Here is a 21926-nt window from a genome sequence, read left to right on the forward strand (position 1 = left end):
CCGGTCCAGGACCACATCGCCCGAGAAGGCAGGCACCGCCTCCCCCTTTGCATGTCGGGAAATGTAGTTTCTCAAGGGCATTATGGGCCGCGTTCCCGAATCTCTAGGGAATGGGACAGAGAGGGGCGGGGGGGGACTTAGTCTGGCTGGCATTTGTGGTCTCAGTCCTGTCGAACTCGCCCGAGAACAAAAGCCCCTCTCTCGATGTCCCAGAGTCCCATAGCCAGAGCGGGATGGGGGTGGGTGGTCGGAAGTCCCATATTTCCGATGGAGAAAATGAGGCTCAGAGAGGGGCGCGCTCTTGCAGGAGATCACAATCTGAGTCAGTGGTGTAGCCGACTTCAGAACCCGAGGGCACTACTTCCTGGTCCCGAGGCCCTAACTTGTCTGTTGAGGGTAGGGTGCAGAAAAAGTTCACCGACCGGCCTGGGGTGCGAGGAGGGGTTGGCTGGGGCCCCCAGGGATGGGGAGGATGTCGACTGGCTGTGAGAGGGCACCCCCTTACCATGCCAGGCTTCCCTGGCGACCCTTCGGGTGTCCTCTCTTCACTGCGTGAATGAGGCTAGGGTGACCCTCCCTTCCTTCACCGTCTGCCTCTCGGGCCCTGGGTGTCCCGCAGCCCAGACAGGTCTTCGGACTGGGCCGGTGTGCAGGCCCCTCCCTAGGCTTGGAGGCCAGATCATCTTCGATGTCTCCTCCAGCTCTGAGGTCCGGAACACTGTCTCCTCACAGCTCATGGGGCTGGCTGCTTCTCCCGCATCCGGTCTCACTGGGATGCCACACATCCCAGGGAAGTGACCTTCACAGCTGGGCAGGGTTCCCTCCTCTGTGCTCCATAGCCCCAAGTGTGGCTCCAGGATGACACTTATCACTGCGTTTTAATTAGCTGATTTACTTGTTGATCTGGCCCACGTGACTGTGAGCTCCCTGAGATTAGCATCTGTGGTCACTGCTGTATCCCCAGTGCCCAGAGTGAGGCTGGGCACAAGTAAGAGCTTTGAATCAGTCAACCACCTTTAAAATTTTGGTGACTTCTGGAATGCTACAGAGGACAGCATGTGGAGACTCCAGGCCTCCTGAGGGGTTGTGTGGAGGCTCTCGGTGTGTTATCTTCACTTGGGGGGCCGGGGCACACAGAGATCGGGTCTGAACTGGGCATGACATGCTCCTGCTGGCAGCATCTGTCTCCTTGGGTCATCCAAGCCCATCACAAAGCTGAGAGGGACGTTTTTTCCCCCTACCACTTTGTATACTGATTTTTCACTAAGCATTACTGTGTTCCAAACGAGCAACCTTTTTTTGGCCTACAGCCCAATTCCTTCCCTCTCTGTCTCAGGAGAATTTGAGCTCAGCCAGGAGCCACCTTTTCCCTCCCCAGGTGTGCACAGAACAGAGGAAAGGACTGAGAATCAGCCTCCAGGGTTTACAGGGGCCATGAGTGGGCATCAGCACTAAGAAAGGGTGGGGACAATGTGGTGCTGTGGCAGGGACAAGGCCTGGTAGTCTGGTCCCTTCTGGCTTGTCCAAAGCCCTGAGGATTCCTGCCACTTCTGAGCTCATTAAAGGCCCAGGGTGACTTGCCTTTCCCAGAGCTTGGCTAAGTCAGCTCTTCTGAGTCAGGGGCAGAGAGTGAGGGGTGGTCCCGGCCTGGAGACGGTGCTGGCCTGTGGCTTTAGAGAGGCTGGGGAAACGCTCGGCACCTCCCGGGGTCTAGCTCCCTAGGAAGGCCTGTATACCCACTTTCTCATTTGATTCACAACCCCATTTGCAGCTGAGAAAACTGAGGCACAGTTGTTTGTCCTCAGGCATGCCTGTTAGAGGCTACCTGACTCTGGGGAGGTTAGAACTTGGGCTCTGAGGTCAGAGCTGCCACCTAGTAGGTGTGAGACTGGCAAGAAACTGCCCTTCTGGGCATCGGTTTCCTCCCCAGAAATCTGGAGTAATAACAGTGGTGGTAATTGTGATAACTACAGTCAGGACTTTGAGAACCCTGGGCACCGACATCTCCCCCACCCCCAGCATGTCACCTTATACATCCTGCTTCCTTCTGATGCTGTCTGTGACCCCGACTTCAACTCAGTAAAACAAACAAAGGCCAACATGCCATAACAAACAAAAACTGCAACATTTAATTTTTTTCCCCCCAAAACCAAGACACTGACACTAGGCTGATTTCCCTTTACAATGTTATTTTCTACAATAGAAGCTGGGACAGAGATACAAACACAGCCCACTGAATCAGGGGGTGGCGGTGTTATAACATTCTGTTAGAAAGGAGGGGTGTTAAAAAAAAAAAAAAAGACCTCCCCTCCCCCCATCTCCCTGCTCACCTCCCTAAAGAGAGGAAGCCATGGACATTCTCCGTCCTGGCAGATCATGCCATGCGGTCAGTTTGTGGGGTGACCAGAAAAAAAAAAACAAAAAAAAAACTAAAAATATTGTAGACCTTTATTTCTTTTCTTTAAATCTCCTAGTAAAAACGTTAAACTGTCTTTCAAGAAGATTCCAAACTGGCATTGCATAGACCAATTCCTTTCCAAAAATATCTCTAATATACTCTTTCTATCTCTCTCTCTATATATAGGATTTTAAGTCCAGAGCTGTGGGCACCTAATTGGAATTCACTGAGCTTGAGGCGACCAGAGGGCCGAAGAAGGAGCTCCCACGTGGGGATGAGGCCAGGACTCCAGGCCTCCGGCTCCAGCCAGCATTAATTTGGTTGTGGCCGAATTCTGTTAGTCCAATTACCCTGGCCCAGGGCCTAGCGTGGGAGGGTGTGGCAGGCTCTGTCTCCTTCTGGGTGACTGTCAAGTTCAGGCCTCGCCTAGGTTGGGGCTAGGGTTCCTGGTTTGGGGAATTCTCCCCAACAGCACCAAAGCCAGCTATTTTATGTCTAAAGCCCCAGAACTTTGAATCAGACCCCAAATACACCCTGAATGCATCTCCTCACTGGGCTGAGGTCATGAAGACACAGAAGGGAAGGACAGCATTCCCCCATCTTCTGGGGGGTCACTTCAACTGGAGACAGTGCGGCCAGCTCCCTTTTAAAGTGCCAGGTGTCTGTGGGGCAGGAAGGGACCCGCAGAGCTGACCAGAGCCTTCTCCAGCCAGAGCAAATGCTCCGTCCTGCCTCAGCAGGCACCTTCTAACATTCATTTTCTAAAAGTTAGGTAATTAAAAACAACAACAACAAAAATCCTAGAAATGCTCTGGTCCCAACGCCAGGAGGTTCCAAGACCAAGACTCCAATTTTGCCAGTGGGGCAGAAGGGCAAGGACCCCTCCCAGCCTGGGGAGGAGACACCCCCATCTGCACCCCACCCAGATCCCCAGCCCTGCTGGGACCCAGCCAGCGGGTAGGGAGAGAACAGAACCACCTCCCCTCGCCTGGGGGAGGAGAAAATACCAAACTGTGAACTCTAAAAAAGAAAAGAAAAAGAAAGGAAGGAAGGAAGGAAAAAAGAGGAAAAAAAGAGGAAAGAAAAGGAAAAAGGAATAGGGCTAAGTAAACACCAGCCTGCTGGGTTTATACAAAATGAGTGAAATTTAAGAGCGGCAGGGGGCTCTGTCCAGGGACTGGCTGGCAGTCAGAACCCACCTTCAAGCAAGTAACGAGGACTAGGGCGGGGAAAGTGCTGAGAGCAGAGGATTTAGGGAGGGGCGGGGGCGGGGGCAGGGCCAGACTGCCCCCCGCTGGGAAAACCCCATTAATGGACCCCACCTCGCCCTTGCCCAGAGAGGGGATGCTTTCAGAGGATGGCTGAGGCTTTTCTGGCCAGGAAGCCAGCTCCAGGCCAGTCCAGTCACAGCCCACCTGCCTCTCCAGCACTGGCCCCGGCCTGGGCCAGCTGACCCTGAGGGGAGAGAAAGGGTGCTTTGCCTGCCCAGCCCAGCCCAGCCAGGCCACTGAGCTCCAAGGGCTTGGGAGGCACCTGCCCTGGCCTCCTACTGGAAGCCAGCTGCTCAGGACCCAGTCCCGGGCAGAGGGGAACCACCGACCACGCTCACACCTTTCTCAGCAGGGGGCTCGGGCCTGAGCTGGAGCTAACTGGAGGGGGGAGGGGCAGTGCCACGTTCCAGCCGGGCTGTTAGGGCTGGGCTGCTGACCGCACAGCAGGCAGCGCCCAGGAATCCTTGGGAAGGGCTCAGAGCAGGGGCAGGTGAGGGCCAGGGCGCTGTGCTGGAGACAAGCGTGTGCAAAGTGCAGGCTGCCAGGGCAGCAGGAGAACATTCGTTGCGGGGGGAGGTGGGGTCTCAATCTGGAGTGTGGGTGGGGTTTGAGGTCTTGGTTCCCAGGAGGAGGCCGCCAGCGGGTCCCCCGGGACACAGGGAAGGGACGGCTGAAGCACTGAGCAGTCCGAGGGCCATGGTGGCAGGATTCCAGGGGTGGACTGGCCCCCCAAGGGCACGGGAGCAATGGAGCAAGGCCCTGCCAGGGCCACTGGCTGGGCCAGTGCTCCTGGAGTGAGCAGGGACACAGGACAAGAGGGCCCTCAGCCACAGGCATCCCTGCATGTGCAGGAGTTGCTGCATGTCCTCGCTGAGGGGCCAGGTGGGTGTCCAGAGGGGCAGTCCCCGCCATGTTTGTCTGGCCCACCTGCTTCACGGGCCCATGTGTCCTGCCCTCTAGTGGTTCAGAGGAGAATATTCACAGTGGTGCCCGGGGCCCTGGCGGGCCATGAGCGTCCCAGCAATGATGGGAGGTCAATGGAATGATGCTTTGGGGCTGGAGTGCACGGAGCAGGCACAGATGAAATGCGGCACGGATGGTGATCCGAAGGGGAAGGTCCCTTGTGGAATGACTTGCGTCTGGATGCCTGTGAAGGCAGGGCCCTTCTCCAGCCTGGACGCCCGCTCCTCAATGGCTTTCAATCACGACTGGCTCATAGACCCCAGAGGAGACCCTGCGGGGAGAGACAGGTCAGCTTGTCATCCTTGATGGTCCTTTGGGCCAGGTCCTTTGGGCCAGGCCCTTGGGAGTACTTCACAAGCAGGCCCCATTTTGCAGAGAAAGAAACTGAGGCTCAGAGAAGTTGAATCACTTGCCCAGGGCAACACAGATGTTAAGTATCGGAGTCTGTAGGAGTGCAGAGCTGGCACAGACCATGCCCCAAGCCCTCCTGGGCACCGGCAGCTCTCACGCTGGGGTGTGCTGCGCCCATCCTCACGACAACTCTGGCAGGGAGGGTCTGCAGCTAGCCTCACTTGACAGGTGAAGAAACTGAGGCTCAGAGGGATTATGAGGCTTGCTAAAAGCGCAGTAGAAGGTTGGGGAGCTTGATTGGCTCTTCTCCCCACTGAGGGAGGCCAGAGCCACCCCTGGGATTGTGGACATTCAGGGCTCAGCATACAGCTCTGCAATGACCTTGCTGCCAAATAGATTGGTTCTTCCCGTCCTGCATCTCAGTTTCCTCATCCTCAGAGGGGGCTAGAGAGGGATGTCACAAAGCCCCAAAGAAGTGCCCTCTGTTTTCTTCTTGCCCACCCCACCCGGGGCAGCTGAGGCGGCCATGGAAAGATGGCAGTTGCAATTTCAAGCCTCAGCCAGTAGGGGTCAGCAGAGCAGCACCAGAGGGGAGGTCTGGAGGCCCTGCATGGCCCAGCCAAGCCCCCTTCTCGCTCCGGCCGGAGATGTTAAATGGGCACTTTCCCATCTGGCCCACAAGAACCAGGGGAAAAGGCTTCAGCACAACCCCGCAGGTGGGAAGCTCCACCACTCACTCATTCGTTCACTCATTCAGTGAGCCAGGCACACAGAAAGCACGCTGTAAGTGAATGATCATGAGAGGGCACTCTATAAAACTGTAGAGTTCAAGTCCAAGTTTGATCCTACCACCTCCTCGTCTCTGAACATCATGCAGCAGAAATCTGTGTTGCTCACTGCCGTATCCCCAGCACCTACGGATAGCTCAGTACCTGGTGTGTAGCTGGTGTGCAATAAATATTTGTTCAATAAATAAACAAGTCATCATCATCATTTTTTAGGAGTTCCCAGATCCAGGAGGAAGGGAAAGAAAAGTAGAATCCAAAATAAAGATGTATTAAGCCCCTGCTATGTGCCAAGCCTTGTGCTAGGCACTTACCAAGGTTCCTCAGAACCCCCAAAACCAAACCCAGGGCCTTTGTCCCAGGTTTCCAGGTAAGGTGGTGTGGTCCACATCATTTGACAGATGGGGAAACTGAGGCTCAGAGAGAAGTGACTGGTCCAAGGTCACACTGACAAGAGCTGGCATTCAAAGCTAGGTCAGTGGTCTACAGAGGCCATATGCTCTCACCACTATGCCCCAGAGCCACACTCGTGACCCACCCAGAACCTTCAGCCCTACCTGTTGGCCAGCTGGATGCCACTCAGGGTGGTGGAGCCATCGCGGCTCACGAACAGCCGGAGGTTGCTGTCTGTGGGGACACAGGGAAGGATGGGGGCTGAGCGGGGCGGCGCCACCAGGGAGCCCCTGGGCATCGTCCCTGGCCCGCCGGCGCGGGCAGCTCACCCTCAGTATTGCTGCCGTCCGTGAAGTCCTGGCTCTGCATGATCTTCTCCACGATGTCGTCAGCGTCAATCCGCGTGTCATCCACCCACGTCGGGTGGCTCTCCACGGAGTCCTTCTTCCTCCTGGGGCGGGGCGGGGCAGAGTCACAACAGTCAGGGCAGCAACAGGCACGACGACGACAGGACCAAGCACCCGCAGCGCTCAGGAGGCTCAAAGTGCACGTGAGAGCTGGTCCAGACTGTATTCATTTAACCCTCACATCAAACCCTACGTGCGGATGCTGCTACGACCTGGTTTTACAGAGGAGGCCACGGAGGCCCTGAGAGGTTAAGTACCAGCCTCTGAGAGGCTGCAGAGCAAGGGAGCAGGCGGGGACAGAGGGGACACTAAACCGCACGCAGCAACCACTCACTGAGCATGCGTGCCAGGCCGGGGCGCCGCGCCTGTGAGCGTCAGCTGGTTGAGTAGCCACGCCCACGCCGCTGCGGCGGGGGCCCTCTTGTCCCCGTTACAGGTAGAGAAGCAGAGGCTCAGGGAGCCACCGGCGGGGTCTGCTCTCCAGGAGCACGTATGGTGAGACTTACCGAAACGAGCGGTCCGACAGATGTGGGGGCCGGGGTGGCCGCGGCGGCTTCTCGGGGGGCCGGTGCTCACGCTCGCTGCCCTCGGGACCCTCCACAGCTATGCTGAGGCCGCCCGAGGCGCTGCTGCTGGTGGACGTGTTCCGGCGGTGCGTCAGGTCCGAGAGGCTGGAGGAGCGCGAGTGCTCGGTGCTGTAGCCTGGGGGGCGGTCGGGGACGTTGATTACCGGGAGCCGGGAGCCGGGGAAGGTGGAAGGCCAGGGGCAAGGGGCCGGGCGGGCACTCACCAGAGATCTTGGACTGCTGGCTGGCGTAGCTGGAGTTGCGGGAGTGGCCGGAGTGGAACACCTCCTCGGGGCTGGAGAGGTTCTGGTCCGGCTCCTCTGGCACCCCTGGAAGCCGGGTAGGGGCAGGGGTTACCAGTGTGCCCGCCCTCGCCCTTGCTCCTCCTCTCACTGAGTGTGGCGGGGGGTGGAGAGCACATTATGTATTTCCATTTAAGAGACTGAAAAGCTGAGGTCCAGGGGAGCAGCAACCTGCCCCGAGCCGCAGGTCACCACTCGAACCCAGGATCATTCGTTCATTCCACAAATATCTGTTGGGGACGTCCTCCACGCCGGGCGCTCTACTGGGTGCTGGGAACAGGAGACGTGGTGTCACAGGCACCAATGGTGGGAAAGAAGAATGTTGAACAAAAATGACCCACGATCAACCACAACTGGCGAATGGTGCAGAGCAGGGAGCGTATGGAGGGGTCTGACCCAGTCTGGAATCAGGGAAGGCTTCTCTGAGGAGGTGGCCTTAATGCGAAACCTTCAGGATGCGTGGAAGGGAGCAAGCCAGATAAGGCATCAGGGAAAGGGCCTTCCAGACAGAGGGAATGGCATAAGCAAAGGCCCTGAGGCTTGAACGGGCTTGGGTCTGTGTAGCTGGAGTGGAGTGAATAAGGGGGTGCGGGAGGCGGGGAACACACTTTCGGGCAGTGACAGCAGGAGATTCCAGGGAACCAGGCAGGGTCTGCCCAGGGCTCCATGAGTAACCCCCACCCCGACCAGTCCTCCTGGTCAACACAGGAAGCAAGGACTCATCCATCCTCTCTTCGGAAATGAGCACACCCAGGCCATAGGATGGACCCCAGGCCTGCCTGTGTCCCCACCCAAAGCCACATGGCTTTTCAAGTCAGCAGGTTCTCCACATCTGAGGGGTTGCAGAAGAGGGAGAGCGAGAGGCAGAAAACCAGCTATAGAGGCTTGTGGGGGCTCAAATCCCACCCCCCGTGGGAGAGGCACCTCTTCTACTTTGCACAAAAGGCTCCATATTTGCTGGAGTGGCCTGGTCCCCAGATCTCTCCTCTGGGGACCCCCACCCTGAAGCTGGAGAGAGCAACGGAGCTGGGGAGCCCCCATTCCTGCATGCAGCCGCCAGGCTGAGGCAGCTAAGAAGCCGAGCTTTCTGCTCTGGGCCCCACTAGGCTGGGTGTGCAGGAAAAACGGGAGTGGAGGGAAGCTGGCCCTTGGGGTCAGAGGGTCCCTCACTGCTCCCATCCTCTGGGGCAGAATCACCCAGCAAACAGGGCCTGAGGCCCTGTGCCCTAATTGCTCTTGCGGCACAGATTAGGGCCGCCGCGTGCCGCCTTGCTTACTGATCAGCTAAGGGGCAGTCCTCCTCCCAGCTCTGAGCTCACCCCCAGGGAAGAGGTGCAGAGGCCAAGGCTCATGCTCGGAGGGGCGTGCTTCACCCCGCACAGCACTCAGGGTTGCGGGGTGGTGCAGGCTGGAGCCTTCTCTCCTGGTATCACCTCCCCCTCTTAATTGCCACACTGATTCCTCTGGGGATTCAAGCTCATTTGCATTTTTCATAATATTAGTAATAATGATAATTTAACAAAACACGTGCTGGGAAATACAGAGGACGTACTACGTGCCAGGCAAGGCACGCACGTACGTTTGCTCAGTTCATCCCCAGAGCAACCCAAGATGTGATTGCTACTGCTGATCCCATTTTGCAGAGGAGGACGCTGAGACCTGGAGAGGCAAAACGGCCAGTCAAGGTCACGCAGCAAGTAGCAGAGCAAGAGCTCACAGGACATCCCTCTGCCAGGAACACTGCACACCACACCCTAGATTCAGCTCAGATGACACCCCTTCAGGGAGCTTTCCCCGGTCGTCCCCAGGCGGACACCTTCTGTGTCTCTCTGACATCTCTCGTCACAGCTGTAGGTGGACATGCATTTGACATATTTATTGTCTCATTGACACCTGTCTCTCCTGCTAGGCCAGGGACCCGGTTAGTCTCGGTCCAGGGCGCTGCTGTGATCCTGGGGCCACGCACAGAGCCCGGATCACAGGAGGGGCTCAGACGCCTGCCTAATGGAAGCATGGGTGGGTGACGCCATCCCACTAGCCTTCTCTTCCCAGCAAGCATCCCCCTTGGGACCTAGGGATATGGGGAGGTAAAAGCCTTCGACCACGGGAGGGGTAGGGAGGGCAGGTGAGGAACAGTACCTGAGCTGAGGATGGTGGGCCGGGCCTTGGGGGGCCGGGACCCTGTCAGGGAGTTGGTGCCACTGCCACCGCTGCTGGTCCCGCCACCCTTACACGTCAGCTGCAGGGAGGAATCCTGGCCTGGGATGGAGATGGACTTGGCAGTGGACGGCGGCCTTGGGAAGACAGATGGGTGTGACCAGAGTGCCCCACTTTGGGGTCGGAGAAGACAGGGGAACCCAAGAGCCTGGAGGAGGGGACAGTCCCTTGTCCCCCCTCCCCGTGTCCAGGACAGAGCCCCCACCCCTCAGGCACCCTGCACCAGCACTCACGTCTTGAAGCAGGGGTCTCCAGAGAGCAGGAACATTCCAATGGTAACCTGTGCAAAAGCCGGAGAAATCAGCCACGCCCCATCCACGCCCCAGCCCAGGCGCCTGGCCTTCCTGTGGCCTCCCTGCTCTGGCTTCAGATGGGCTTGGACTCTGATCCTATCTCTGTCCCTTGCTGGCCCTGGCGAAGCCACCAAACTTCAGTGAAGCCCAGTTTCCTCGTGCAGAGGACAAAACTGATTATAACGCCTACCTTGTGGAATAGTGGAGAGGATGCTGGGCACCTGGCACGGGGTGAGTGAGGAGGGAAAGTCAGCTACTGTCATTGCAAAACTACAGATAGACTGTGAGGCCCTCGAGGGAGGAGCCGCAGACACTCTCCATCCTCTGCGCCCCTCGCAGCCCTCAGAGCGGGTGAGCAGGTGGGAGGGAGGCTCTCGATGCCTACGCGGTGGGGAGGGGTTCACAGATTCCAACACAGAGGGCAGGGGCTTGTGAAAGTTTGTTGAATAAAGCAAGAAGCCATTAGAAATGTAACATCCACTCGGGCAAAGATTTTGGCAATGGTCTAAACAAGGCAAGGTTTGGGTCCCCAAATCTGGGCTGGGACGGAGTGACAGGCAGAGGGGTGATGGGGTGGGAAAGAGGTGCTCAGATCACAGGGACACCTCTGACAAAAATGGTGACCGCTGGGGTGAGGCTTTGTTTTTAATGGATTGTTTCATATGGCCATGATAGCAACCTACAAAGTACATGATGGCCCCAGGCTGTAGACGAGGGAACTGAGACTCAGACTCAGGGGAAGGGACTGCTCAAGGCCCTGCAGACAGGATGTGGGGGAGATGGCCTTGAACTGGAGGCCACCTGCCCCTGGGGCCCCCTCGATCTGGCCTGAGGATGCACTGGGCCACTGGAGCGAGGCTGCAAGGGCTTGGCTCTCACAACAACTAGCCTGGACCTTTTCAGGTGCCTCTGGTTTCTTCGGCAAAAGGCCCAGGAGGCCCCAGAGCCCTTGCCTGCCACCTCTTGCCCGGCTCTGCCAGGCATAACATGCTCCCGCTGGGTCAGCTTGCAGAGGTGTGGTTACAACAAGACTGTTTTCTCAGCCAGGTGGAAGGGTGTGGGGACGAGGAAGAGAGGCATGCTGGCAGCGGATGCCCAGATATCTCTGTCCCAAGAGGCCAAAGCGGCAGCTGCCTGGGGGGAGGGTGATGCCCCGGCTGGGCCCTCTGAGCAGCCGGCCGGGTCTGCCAGGTCCGGGCACGGCAGGCCATCTGCTCACTGATGCTCTGGGGGCTCAGGCTGCCTCATGACGTGTGGGGCAGTGGTTGGGAGCTGGACCGCAGGGTCACGCGCCAGCTCTGCTTGTGACCCCAGGCGGATGATCTAACCTCTGTGCCTCAGCCCCCTGCGGTGCAAAACTTGGGCCAATAATAGATACCACACCCCACGGGGCTGTTGTCAGACACCACGAGATAAGGGGTGGTAAGCACTCAGCCATGCTGAGCTCACCGAAAGTGCTCACCAAAGCGTTAAAGAGACTATTGGGTCCACCCCGACCCCCGATTATGGATGGGGAAACTGAGGCCAGTGCCTGAGCCAGGCCTTTGATGGTGGCTTCCTGACCCCAGGACCCACGTCTTTCCCAGTGTCTCTCACTGCCTGTCTGGGGTGAGAACCTGTATTCTTAACAACCGTTCGGGGGACTCTGACACGGGGCACGTTTGCCCCCGCCCCTTGCTGGGAAGGGGCGGATGGGGCAGCGGAGCCCTGGTACCTTGAGGATGGAGTTGTCCTGTCGGGTGTTCTTCGTGTCATATCCCTCCAGCAGGCAGCAGCGCACTGTGGAGCCCGAGCCTGCAAACTCCGCCAGGTTCAAGTCGGCAAAGCCCAGCTGTGGGGACAGAGGAGAGGGTGGGAGGCTGAGGGGAGTGCGGGCGCATGGCTGGCAGCCCAAGGGTTAGCTTGGCAAGGTGGGATGGGGAGGGGAGGCAGAGCCCTCGGGCCCGCCCCACGGCCCAGAATGCCTGTTGCATAACCGGCACCCAAGGACAGAGGCCCGGGCTGGCGGCTCCAATGTGGCAAAGCCAGGAGCTCACATCCCTGAGCTGCACAAAGCGCCCTTTGTGCCATGTCCCAGCGTGCACCAGGGCAGCGCCCGAGATGAAAGGACATTGTTGTCTGTGACACAGACGCATTGTTCCCTGGGAAACAAGGCCGTGCTGTGGGAGCCACCAGGCCAGCGGACAGGAGGGGAGGGAAGGCCCGTGGGAACTTGGCGTTGGGCTGGGAGGGTGGAGGGCACTGCAGGGTGAGCAGGAGACCCTGGCGGGAGCTGGAGTGAGGGGCTGGTGGGAACTCCCAGCTGCTCCTGCGATGCAGAAGGGAGCAAGGGATGCGGAGGGAAGCGAGAAAGTGTGAGAACATGGTGTATGAGCTGAGAAGGCCTCCTGGGTGGAAGCCAAGTCTGCCAGACCTGGAGGTTGAGGTTGGGGGGATGCTGGGCTTGGCGACTTGGAAGACAAACCAAGCCAATCAGGGACATTTATTGAGCACCTGCTGCATGCAAGTCTCTACTGCAGAGCTTAGGGCACATGCTTCAGACAAGGAAACTAAGGTTCAGAGCGGGGAAGTGACTTGCTCAGGGGCTCACACACCTTAACCGGCAGAGCCAGAACTGACACTAGGCCTGATCTGCGCCAAGTCTCACCACCTTTCTGGGCCTCAGCTTCCTCCTCTGATTAAGGGGAGCTGAGCCTGTGGTGGAGGTTTGATTAAAGAATGGAAGGGAAGGGCCTGGCAGGTCTGACATGTGACGTAGCAGGATTGTTGGGGGGAGGGGGAAGGAGGTGGGATGTTCCGGCTGTTTGCTGGCAGTTTCTTTCCTGGCTGTCCTTCACCCACACGCATCAACAGGAGGAGAAATCTCCACTCCGAGAGCATCTTCCACAGCCCGGTTCTAGCCACCCTGCCCTCTGCTTCTGGAGAGGGCATCAGCGCCCTGGCCAAGGCGGAGTACAAGGCCTGGTCCACTGAGCTTCCTGGGCTCTGGTCGGTGGGAAGGAACACGCCCTGCACAGCACCTCCCTCGGGCTCTCCACGCAGAGTGAGGTGAGGCAGAGGCATGTCCCCTCTGGACTGACTGAGCCCACCCCCTGCTGCCGGGTGCCTCCCCAGGCCGCAGACGGTGGGCGAGAGTCCCCACGAGAAGGGGGCTTAGGGCAGAGCAGGCGGATTCAAAGCCAGAGGTAACCCTTCCAGAGCCGTCTTCCCCCACCTTCCGCAGTGGAAAAGGTTTTAATGCGTAGGCCTGAACTGTCTGTGGGCACAGGGAAAGCCCGGCAACCACACAGATGTGCAACAGCAGGGCCTGGCCGAGCCCTCTTCACCCAGCCAAACGATGGGCCCCGCCGCTGTTAGACAGCACAAGGAAATTTGTGATGACACAAAAACATGCCCATGATGTATTGGTAAGTAAAAAACCAAGTTGCAGAATCTGTTTAGAACAAGTCCCTCTTGTGAATTTAAAAATCATATCACCTGCGTGTGCGCAAGTATACACATAGGGTGCTCCTTGTATGATCCTCTAAACCATATGCACACGTTTTATTCACTGCTCTGGACGTATATTTCATGCATTTTTTTTTTTTTTTTCCTTAAAAGGTCTGGAAAGACCCTAACAAATCAAAATGGTGGAGTCTGAGGAGGAGGCCTAGAGAGGAATGGGGTGGAAACCACCCTTTCCCTCTGAAAACCTCTGTCCCATTTGTGCTGCAACAAGCATCCACTGCCTTTATGTTAAGTGCAAAGACTATCAATAAAGATATTTCAAAAAAATTGGGACTTCCCTGGTGGTGTAGAGGTTAAGAATCCGCCTGCCAATGCAGGGGACACGGGTTCGAGCCCCAGTCCGGGAAGATCCCACATGCCGAGGAGCAACTAAGCCTGTGAACCACAACTACTGAGCCTACGCTCTAGAGCCCGTGAGCCACAGCTCCTGAGCCCACGCGCCTAGAGCCCGTGCTCCGCAACAAGAGAAGCCACCACAATGAGAAGCCCGCGCGCTGCAACGAAGAGTAGTCCCCGCTCACCGCAACTAAAGAATGCTCGCGCGCAGCAGCGAAGACCCAACACAGCCAAAAATAAATTAAAAAAAAAAAAAAAGATATTTCAAAAAAGTAATACATCTCATGGAGGGCAGGGCGTCTTCTGTTTGGGGCAAGAGAGGCGGCTGGAGGTTCATCTAGGAGCTTCTCTCATGCCTGTCCCATCCACCCATCCCGTCCCACCCCGCCACCCCTTCACATGGCCCAGCTTACCTTGGAGTAAGCCTTCCCGCCTTTCAGCTCCTGCATGGGAAACAGACGAAGGCAGCAGGATGACTAGGGGATCCCAGGGACCTCATGGGTCTCCCCACTCCACCCCACCCCCCAATCTGACTCCCAGGGAAGGAGGACAAGCAAAGGGGTTGACTGACTCACTCAGGGGATGGGCCTAAAGCCAGTAGCCCCGTGGCCCTACCAGCGCCCCCTGGCCTCTCACCTTGCGCACCGACACACGGAAGATGCAGGGGTCCAGCAGGCCGGTGGCCGGGTTGGCGCTCATCTTACACACGAAGGTGAACCTCTTCCGCCACCGCACACAGTTCTCTTGCACCTCCTCCCTGCGGGTCAGAGAGACAGTGAGCGTAAGGGTACAGGGTCCACTTTTAGGGAGGTGAGGGCCCTGCTGCCTTTGGGACGGGGAGGGAAGCTCTCACTTTTCACTTTGTATCACAAAGTGACTGTATTTTCATAACAAGAATCTGCTTGCGTACGTGTTATAAAAAAAACAACAAAAACATAAAAATAAAAAAATGAAAAAACACAAGGCGAGGGTGAGATCAGGCTGGGGGCAGCTGTCTGTTTCCAGCACTGCCTGTCCCACCTGCAACCTTGCTCTGGGGTCTCGGGAGCTCCTTCGGCTCCCGTTACCTCCCCCCAGCTGGACTGCCACTGGCCATCTCAAGTGAGCCTCACACGGTGTTCCCAGGATGGACTCCCAGCCCTTTTTACAGATGAAGAAACTCAGGCTAGATACACTGCCCAGTACTGCCCAGCCAGGAAACAGCTGGCCCTCAGCCCAGTGCTGCCTGGCTCCAGAGCCCCCTTCTTCACCAGTAATAATGATGATAATAATAATAATAACAACAGCTAATGCTCACACGGCACTTCTGTGTGCCAGGCACCACCCAAAGCACTTCACAAAACCAGCTGCCACAGGAGCCTTCTCCAAGTGCTGGCGATCCAAGGTCACGCTAACCCTCCCAGCAACTGTCTGGGGCAGCTACTACCCGTAGTCCCAGCTCACGTTCAAAGAAACCGGGAGCTCTAGGGCTAAGACCCCAGCCCGAGGCCCACCACTGGCGGAGCAGAACAGGGACTTGAACCCAAGCAGCCTGGCTCTGGTGCCACATGCTCAACCCTCCCCGCTGGGTCAGGGCGGGGTGGGGGGGCGGTGCTGGCTTTCCAGCCCCTGGAGCGCCTCCTGGACCTGAGGAGCATGACAACCAAGCCCACCAATTCAGCACCCCCCCCCCACTGGGGAGGCACCCTGTGCCCTGGGGGTGAGTGGGAGCCAGTGGGAGCAGTCCACCAAGCCTCTCCAGCTGCCTCAGGGGCCGGTGGGCCCCGGGGGCGGCAGCGGCACGTGGTGGAAATGAGCCCCCCTGCCACGGCAGGACGCGCTCAGGAAGGGAGGGGCAGGCGTACGAGGCATGATCTCCAGCCTCATCCCACCTAACAGGAACGGCGAGTGTACAGCTGAGGAAGTGACCGCTCCACACCCTGGAGACCGGAGGGGCTCGGGTTAATGGCCAGACGGGGGCCGGTGGGCAGAGGGTCAGCACAGGTTGAGCATCTCCTGAACACGGGCTGGCCTGCTTCTCACGGCAACCCCAGAAGGAGACTCTGTGCCACCCCTTCTACAGCTGAAGGCACTGAGGCTCCCGGAGACCACCCAAGGTCACACCCCCGGTGATGGACAAAGCAGGATCTGAACTCAGGACGGTCCAACTGCAGAGTCAGGGCGCTCAGCCATCACCGTGGTTCACGGGTCAGGGGCTCGGGAAAGCATGGCAGACAGAACCCCCTGGGGTTGTGGAGCCAGCGGCGCCCTAATCTGCACCCGAGGCGTCTACCCATGCCTCTGAGTCCCAAGTATGTGCCAGGTGCTGGACACTGCGGTGGACCTGATTCACAGACTGACATCTGACAGTCACCCCACTGATGACTCCGTGTCACCAGGACAGGGTGGGGGAAGGGGTGAGTCAGGGAAGGTGACTGGCTGCAGGGAGGTGGCATTCAGGCTCAGACCCAAATGAAGAGGGGGGAGTAGCAAGCGGGGGAGACGGTTCCTGGCAGAGGGAACCGCATGAGTGAGGAACAAACATATTCTTGGTTTCTCGGCCAGTGAAAGCCCCCGAGCCAAGCCTCTATGAGGAGCTCCCTCCTAGCCCCACAAGGCTTTGAGGATGGGACCAAGGCTTCCCCACATCCTGCCAGGGCTGTGACAAGAAGCAACAGGACTCAGTCGGTCAGACCTGGGCTCGCAGCCTCACACTCACTGTGCAATTTGGGCTGGGGCCAATCCCCAAAATGCTCTGACCTTGTTAGGAAGGTGAGCTCCAGCAACCCCTGCAGACTGGGGACAAACAGAAAAGGTCAGGGCTAGAGATAAGGGGGAGGAAGGGAGAGCTCCCAACCCCGCAGCGGACATGGGCAGGGACCCTCAGGAAGCAGGTGCCAAAGGAGGAGTGGCAACCCTGGGCTGGAGCATCATCTGACCCAGCCATGGCGGCTCTCCTCATTCATTCATTCAAATAATTGAGCACCAGTCGTGTGCCAGTCCCTGTTCTATGCACTGGGGCCACAGCAGTGATGAGCTTACGTTTTGCTGGGAGTGGGAAGGAAGAACGAAAACTACCTCTTTTGGCAAATGACTTAGTCTTATATGTAGAAAATCCTAAGGAATCCACTAAAAAAACTATTAGAATACATGAGTTCAGCCAGGTTGCAATATACAAAAATCAGTTACTTCTATATACAGTACTAGTGAACATCCACAATGAAATGAAGAAAACAATTTCATTTACAATAGTATCAAAAAGAATAAATTTAACAAAAGAAGTACAAAACGTATACTCTGGAAAACTACAAACTACATTGCTGAAAGAAATTCAAGAAGATCTAAATAAATGGAAAGACATCCCACAGTCGTGGACTGAAAGATTTAATATTGTTAAGATAATAATACTCCCGGGCTTCCCTGGTGGCGCAGTGGTTAAGAATCCGCCTGCCAATGCAGGGGACACAGGTTCGAGCCCTGGTCTGGGAAGATCCCACATGCCGCAGAGCAACTAAGCCTGTGCACCACGACGACGAGCCTGCGCTCTAGAGCTCGCAAGCCACAGCTACTGAAGCCCGCGTGCCTAGAGCCCATGCTCCGCAACAAGAGAAGCCACTGCAATGAGAAGCCCACGCACAGCAATGAAGAATAGCCCCTGCTCACTGCAACTAGAGAAAGCCTGCGTGCAGCAACGAAGACCCAACACAGCCAAAAAAAAAAAAAAAAAAAAGATGATAATACACCCAAATTGATCTAAAAATTCAATATGATCCCTATCAAAATCTCGGCTGGCTTCTCTGCAGAAAATTGACAAGTTGATCCTAAATCTTGGGAATTCAAAGGACCAGAATAATCAAAACAATCTAGAAAAAGTAGAACATAATTAAGGGATTCACATGTCTTGAATGCAGAACTTCTACAAAGCTACAATAATCAAGAAAGAGTGGTTCTGGCATAAGGATAGACACATAGATCAATGGAATAGAATTGAGAGTCCAGAAATAAACCTTCACATATATGGTCAGTTAATTTTCAACAAGGGTGCCAATGGGGGAAAGAACAGCCTTTTTAACAAACCTTGCTGGGACAACTAGATATTCACGTGCAAAAGAATAAAGCAGGACTCATTTCTCACACCGTATACAATAAGTAACTCATAAGTTTAGGAGCTGAAACTATAAAATTCTTAGAAGAAAACATAGGGGTAACTCTTCATGACCTGGGATTCGGCAACAGTTTCTTAGATATGACAACAAAAGTACAAGCAACAAAAGAAAAATATAGATATTTTGAACTTCATAAAAATTTTAAAATTTTGTGATTCAAAGAACACCATCAAAATAGTGAAGACAACCCAAAGAATGAAAGAAAATATTTGCAAATCATATATATGATGAGACTTGTAGCTAGAATATATAAAGGGCACTTACAACTCAATAATAAAGACAAACAACCCAATTTAAAAATGGGTAGGGCTTCCCTGGTGGCGCAGTGGTTGAGAATCTGCCTGCCAATGCAGGGGACACGGGTTCGAGCCCTGGTCTGGGAAGATCCCACATGCCGCGGAGCAACTAGGCCCGTGAGCCACAATTACTGAGCCTGCGCGTCTGGAGGCTGTGCTCCGCAACAAGAGAGGCCGCGATAATGAGAGGCCCGCGCACCGCGATGAAGAGTGGCCCTCACTTGCCGCAACTAGAGAAAGCCCTCGCACAGAGACGAAGACCCAACACAGCCATAAATAAATAAATAAATAATTTAAAAAAAATAAAATAAAATAAAATAAAATAAAAATGGGTAAATGATCTGAACAGACATTTCTCCAAAAAAGATATACAAATGGCCAATAAGCATATGAGAAGATGCTCAACATCATTAACTATCAGGGAAACACAAATCAAAACTATATAACGAGTTACCACTTCACACCCACTAAAATGGCTATAATCAAGACAGATAATAAGTGTTGATGAGGATGGGGAGAAATTGGAACCCTCACGCACTGCTGGTAGGAATGTAAAATGGTGCAGCTGCTTTGGAAAACAGTCTGGCAGTTCCTCAAAAGGTTAAGCATAGAGTTACCATATGACTCAGCAATTCTACTCCTAGGTATACACCCAACAGAAATGAAACATATGCCCACACAAAAACTTGTACACAAATGTACGCAGCAGCATTATTCATAATAGCCAAAAAGTGAAAGCAACCCAGATGTCCATCAACTGGTGAATGGATACATAAAATGTGGTATATCCATACAATGGAATATTATTCAGCAATCGAAAGAAACTGAGCACCTAAACATGCTACAATGTGAATTAACCTTGAAAACATTATGCTAAGTGAAAGAAGCCAGTCACAAAGAACTATACGTTGTATGATTCCATTTCTATGAAATGCCCAGAATAGGCAAATCCATAAGAGACAGAAAGACTGATGATTGCCAGGGGATGGGGGAGGTGGGAAAAAATGGGAACGACTGCTAATGGGTATGGAGTTTCTTTCTGGGGTGATGAAAATGTTCTAAAATTGACTGTGGAGATGGTCACACAACTCTGTGAATATACTAAAAACTACCAAACTGTACACTTTATTTATTTTTTTTTAATTTATTTTATTTATTTTCATTGGGTCTTTGCTGCTGTGTGTGGGCTTTCTCTAGTTGCGGTGAGCGGGGACTACGCTTCGTTGCGGTGTGCGCGCTTCTCATTGCAGTGGCTTCTCTTGTTGCGGAGCACGGGCTCTAGGCACACAGGCTTCAGTTGTTGTGGCGTGCAGGCTCAGTAGTTGTGGCTCGCGGGCTTAGTTGCTCTGCGGCATGCGGGATCTTTCCGGACCAGGGCTTGAACTCGTGTCCCCTGTGTTGGCAGGCGGATTCTTAACTACTGTGCCACCACAGAAGCCCCCAAGTTGTACACTTTAAATGGGTGAATTGTGTGGTCTGTGAATTACATCTTAATAAAGCTGTTACCAAAACGAAAACATGGTAGTTCAAATAAAGAGAGAAAAATGGAGAAAACAGAACAAGGAAGGTGGGTAGGGAGTACTGGAGGGAGATGAGAAGGTGGGGGCTGCTACTTTGGGCAGGTGGTTAGGGAAAGCCCTTTGGCAGTGACGTCTGAGCAAGGTCTGGAGTGAAGTGAGGATGTGGACTGAGCAAAGACTGGGGGAAGAGCTGTCCTGATGCATGAACAGCAAGTGCAAAGGCCCTGAGGTAGAAACAAGCTTGGCAAGTGGAGAAGCAGCATGGGGGCCAGCGGCTGAATGGGGCTGGGGAGGGGAGCAGAGGGGACGAGGCTGTCGAGGGAACAGGGGTAGGTCATGCTGGGCCATGGTGAGAACTTTGAGTCTTCCTCTGACGGTGCCTCTGTCTCGCCATTATGGATTCCGGTTTTAGGCAGAGGCTGAAAGCAGCCCTGAGGAGGTGAACGGATGGGTGAAAAGAGCAGAATACTTCCCAAGCAGCCAAAGGCCCAAGCCTGAAAGCAGGGAAAGCTAGGGGGCGGCCAGGGCTCCCATGTGGACCCTCAGATCTCTGCCCACCCCCTCCACTTGCTTCAGCCAGCCAGGAGTTGGAAGCAGCTGCTGCAGCCTGAGGAGGAAGCTCACAGTGCTGGGCGTGTTGAAACACCCAGAGGAATAACAAAAGCCGATATCGAATTGTGGGCTCTCTCCCTTCCCCTTTGTGAGTCTGCCATGGGAACACCCGGCCAGGAAGCCTGCTTGACCGTGGTTCCTGCAGGCCTGGCCAGAGAAAGCCATGCGGAGCCCTCCAGGCTCAGGTAACAGGCTGCTTCCTCTCCCGCTGTGGGAAGGTGGGCAGGGGCAGGGCTCACGGGATCAGCCCTGGGCCTCCCTCATGTTTCCACAGGGCTCTAAACACACACTCTTAAATGCCACCACTCCCATGGGAAGAAGCTCAGAGCCTCGCCCTGGCCCACCCCAGGAGGTCACAGCAAGGATAAAAACAAACACCCCAGCAGTGGCCATTCCCTGTGGGCCTACTGTGTGCTGCCTGGAACTCTTGAACGCTGCAAGTTGGGTGTTATCGTGGCCCACTTTACAGATGAGGAAAATGAGGCTCAGAAAGGCTGAGAAACTCACCCACAGTTACAGAGTGGTGAGGAGCAGAGCCCGGTCTTGACTCCAGGCCCATCTGTGTCCAGAGCCAGAGATGGCACAGCCAGGACTCAGCCCCGCAGCCGCCTCCAGGGCCCTCTGGAGAGAGGGAGCTGGGCACCCTCAGTCAGGTGGTATGGCTTCTCAGGCACAGGGCAGGGATAATGGGGGGAGATGAAAGATGAGCACAGGCTCAGGGGTGGGGGTGAGGGGGCATTCATTTAAAAAAAAAAGACAGGAATTAAGATGCCAAGCAGGGGACCATGAGCCCCAGGTGGGAGCTTGCCAGGCCAGGTTTGAGGGAATCTCAGGGGCTTGATTCATTCAAAAACCTCTTACTAAGCACTTATTAGGTGCCAGGTACTGCTGAAGGCCCTAGGGACATAAACAGTGAACAAAACAGAAATTACTGCCTTCAAGGGGCTTATAGTCTGGCAGCAGGAAGGAGACAGACAAAATAAGGCAAAACCACACAGATGGTGGTAAGTGCTGTGGAGGAAAAAGGAACAGGGAAGGAGGCAGGCAATGTCTGGGTTGGGGGCGCCTGAGGGAAAGATGACCAGGGAAGGTGTTAATGGGAAGGTGACATCTGAGCAAACAGCTGAAGGGGGTGAGAGAGTGACCCACACAGACGCCTGGGGGAAGAGCAGTCCAGGCACGAGGAACAGTCAGTGCAAAGGCCCTGAGGTGGGAATGTGCCTGACATGTTTAAGAAGGCACGAGGAGGGGCTTCCCTGGTGGCGCAGTGGTTAAGAATCCGCCTGCCAATGCAGGGGACACGGGTTCGAGCCCTGGTCTGGGAAGATCCCACATGCCGCGGAGCAACTAAGCCCGTGCACCACGACTACTGAGCCTGCGCTCTAGAGCTCGCGAGTCACAACTACTGAGCCCGTGCGCCACAACTACCGAAGTCCGCGCGCCTAGAGCCCGTGCTCCGCAACAAAAGAAGCCACCGCAATGAGAAGCCCGCGCACCGCAACAAAGAGTAGCCCCCGCTCGCCGCAACTAGAGAAAGCCCGCGCGCAGCAACAAAGACCCAAAG

The 21926-nt window shown here is 55.5% G+C and overlaps 1 protein-coding gene across 2 annotated transcripts in view; it reads right to left on the bottom strand.

The window, feature by feature from the left end:
• Positions 1-2101: 2101 nt before the first annotated feature.
• Positions 2102-21926, bottom strand: part of FAM102A (family with sequence similarity 102 member A) — a 37282-nt gene continuing 17457 nt past the window's right edge. Inside the window, exons 2-11 of one of the 2 annotated variants that reach the window (XM_036855202.1) lie at positions 14426-14546; positions 14203-14232; positions 11661-11777; positions 9887-9933; positions 9576-9730; positions 7359-7463; positions 7075-7270; positions 6491-6612; positions 6326-6395; positions 2102-4903 (exon numbers count right to left, since the gene is read on the bottom strand). In XM_036855202.1, the coding sequence (XP_036711097.1) occupies positions 4858-4903; positions 6326-6395; positions 6491-6612; positions 7075-7270; positions 7359-7463; positions 9576-9730; positions 9887-9933; positions 11661-11777; positions 14203-14232; positions 14426-14546 (1009 nt within the window). In that variant the 3' untranslated portion in view covers positions 2102-4857. The remainder of the gene's footprint in view (positions 4904-6325; positions 6396-6490; positions 6613-7074; positions 7271-7358; positions 7464-9575; positions 9731-9886; positions 9934-11660; positions 11778-14202; positions 14233-14425; positions 14547-21926) is intronic. The other variant, XM_036855203.1, reaches the window with a different exon arrangement.

The sequence above is a fragment of the Balaenoptera musculus genome, chromosome 6 (assembly GCF_009873245.2).
Source record: "Balaenoptera musculus isolate JJ_BM4_2016_0621 chromosome 6, mBalMus1.pri.v3, whole genome shotgun sequence".
In the NCBI taxonomy this organism is placed as follows: domain Eukaryota; kingdom Metazoa; phylum Chordata; class Mammalia; order Artiodactyla; family Balaenopteridae; genus Balaenoptera; species Balaenoptera musculus.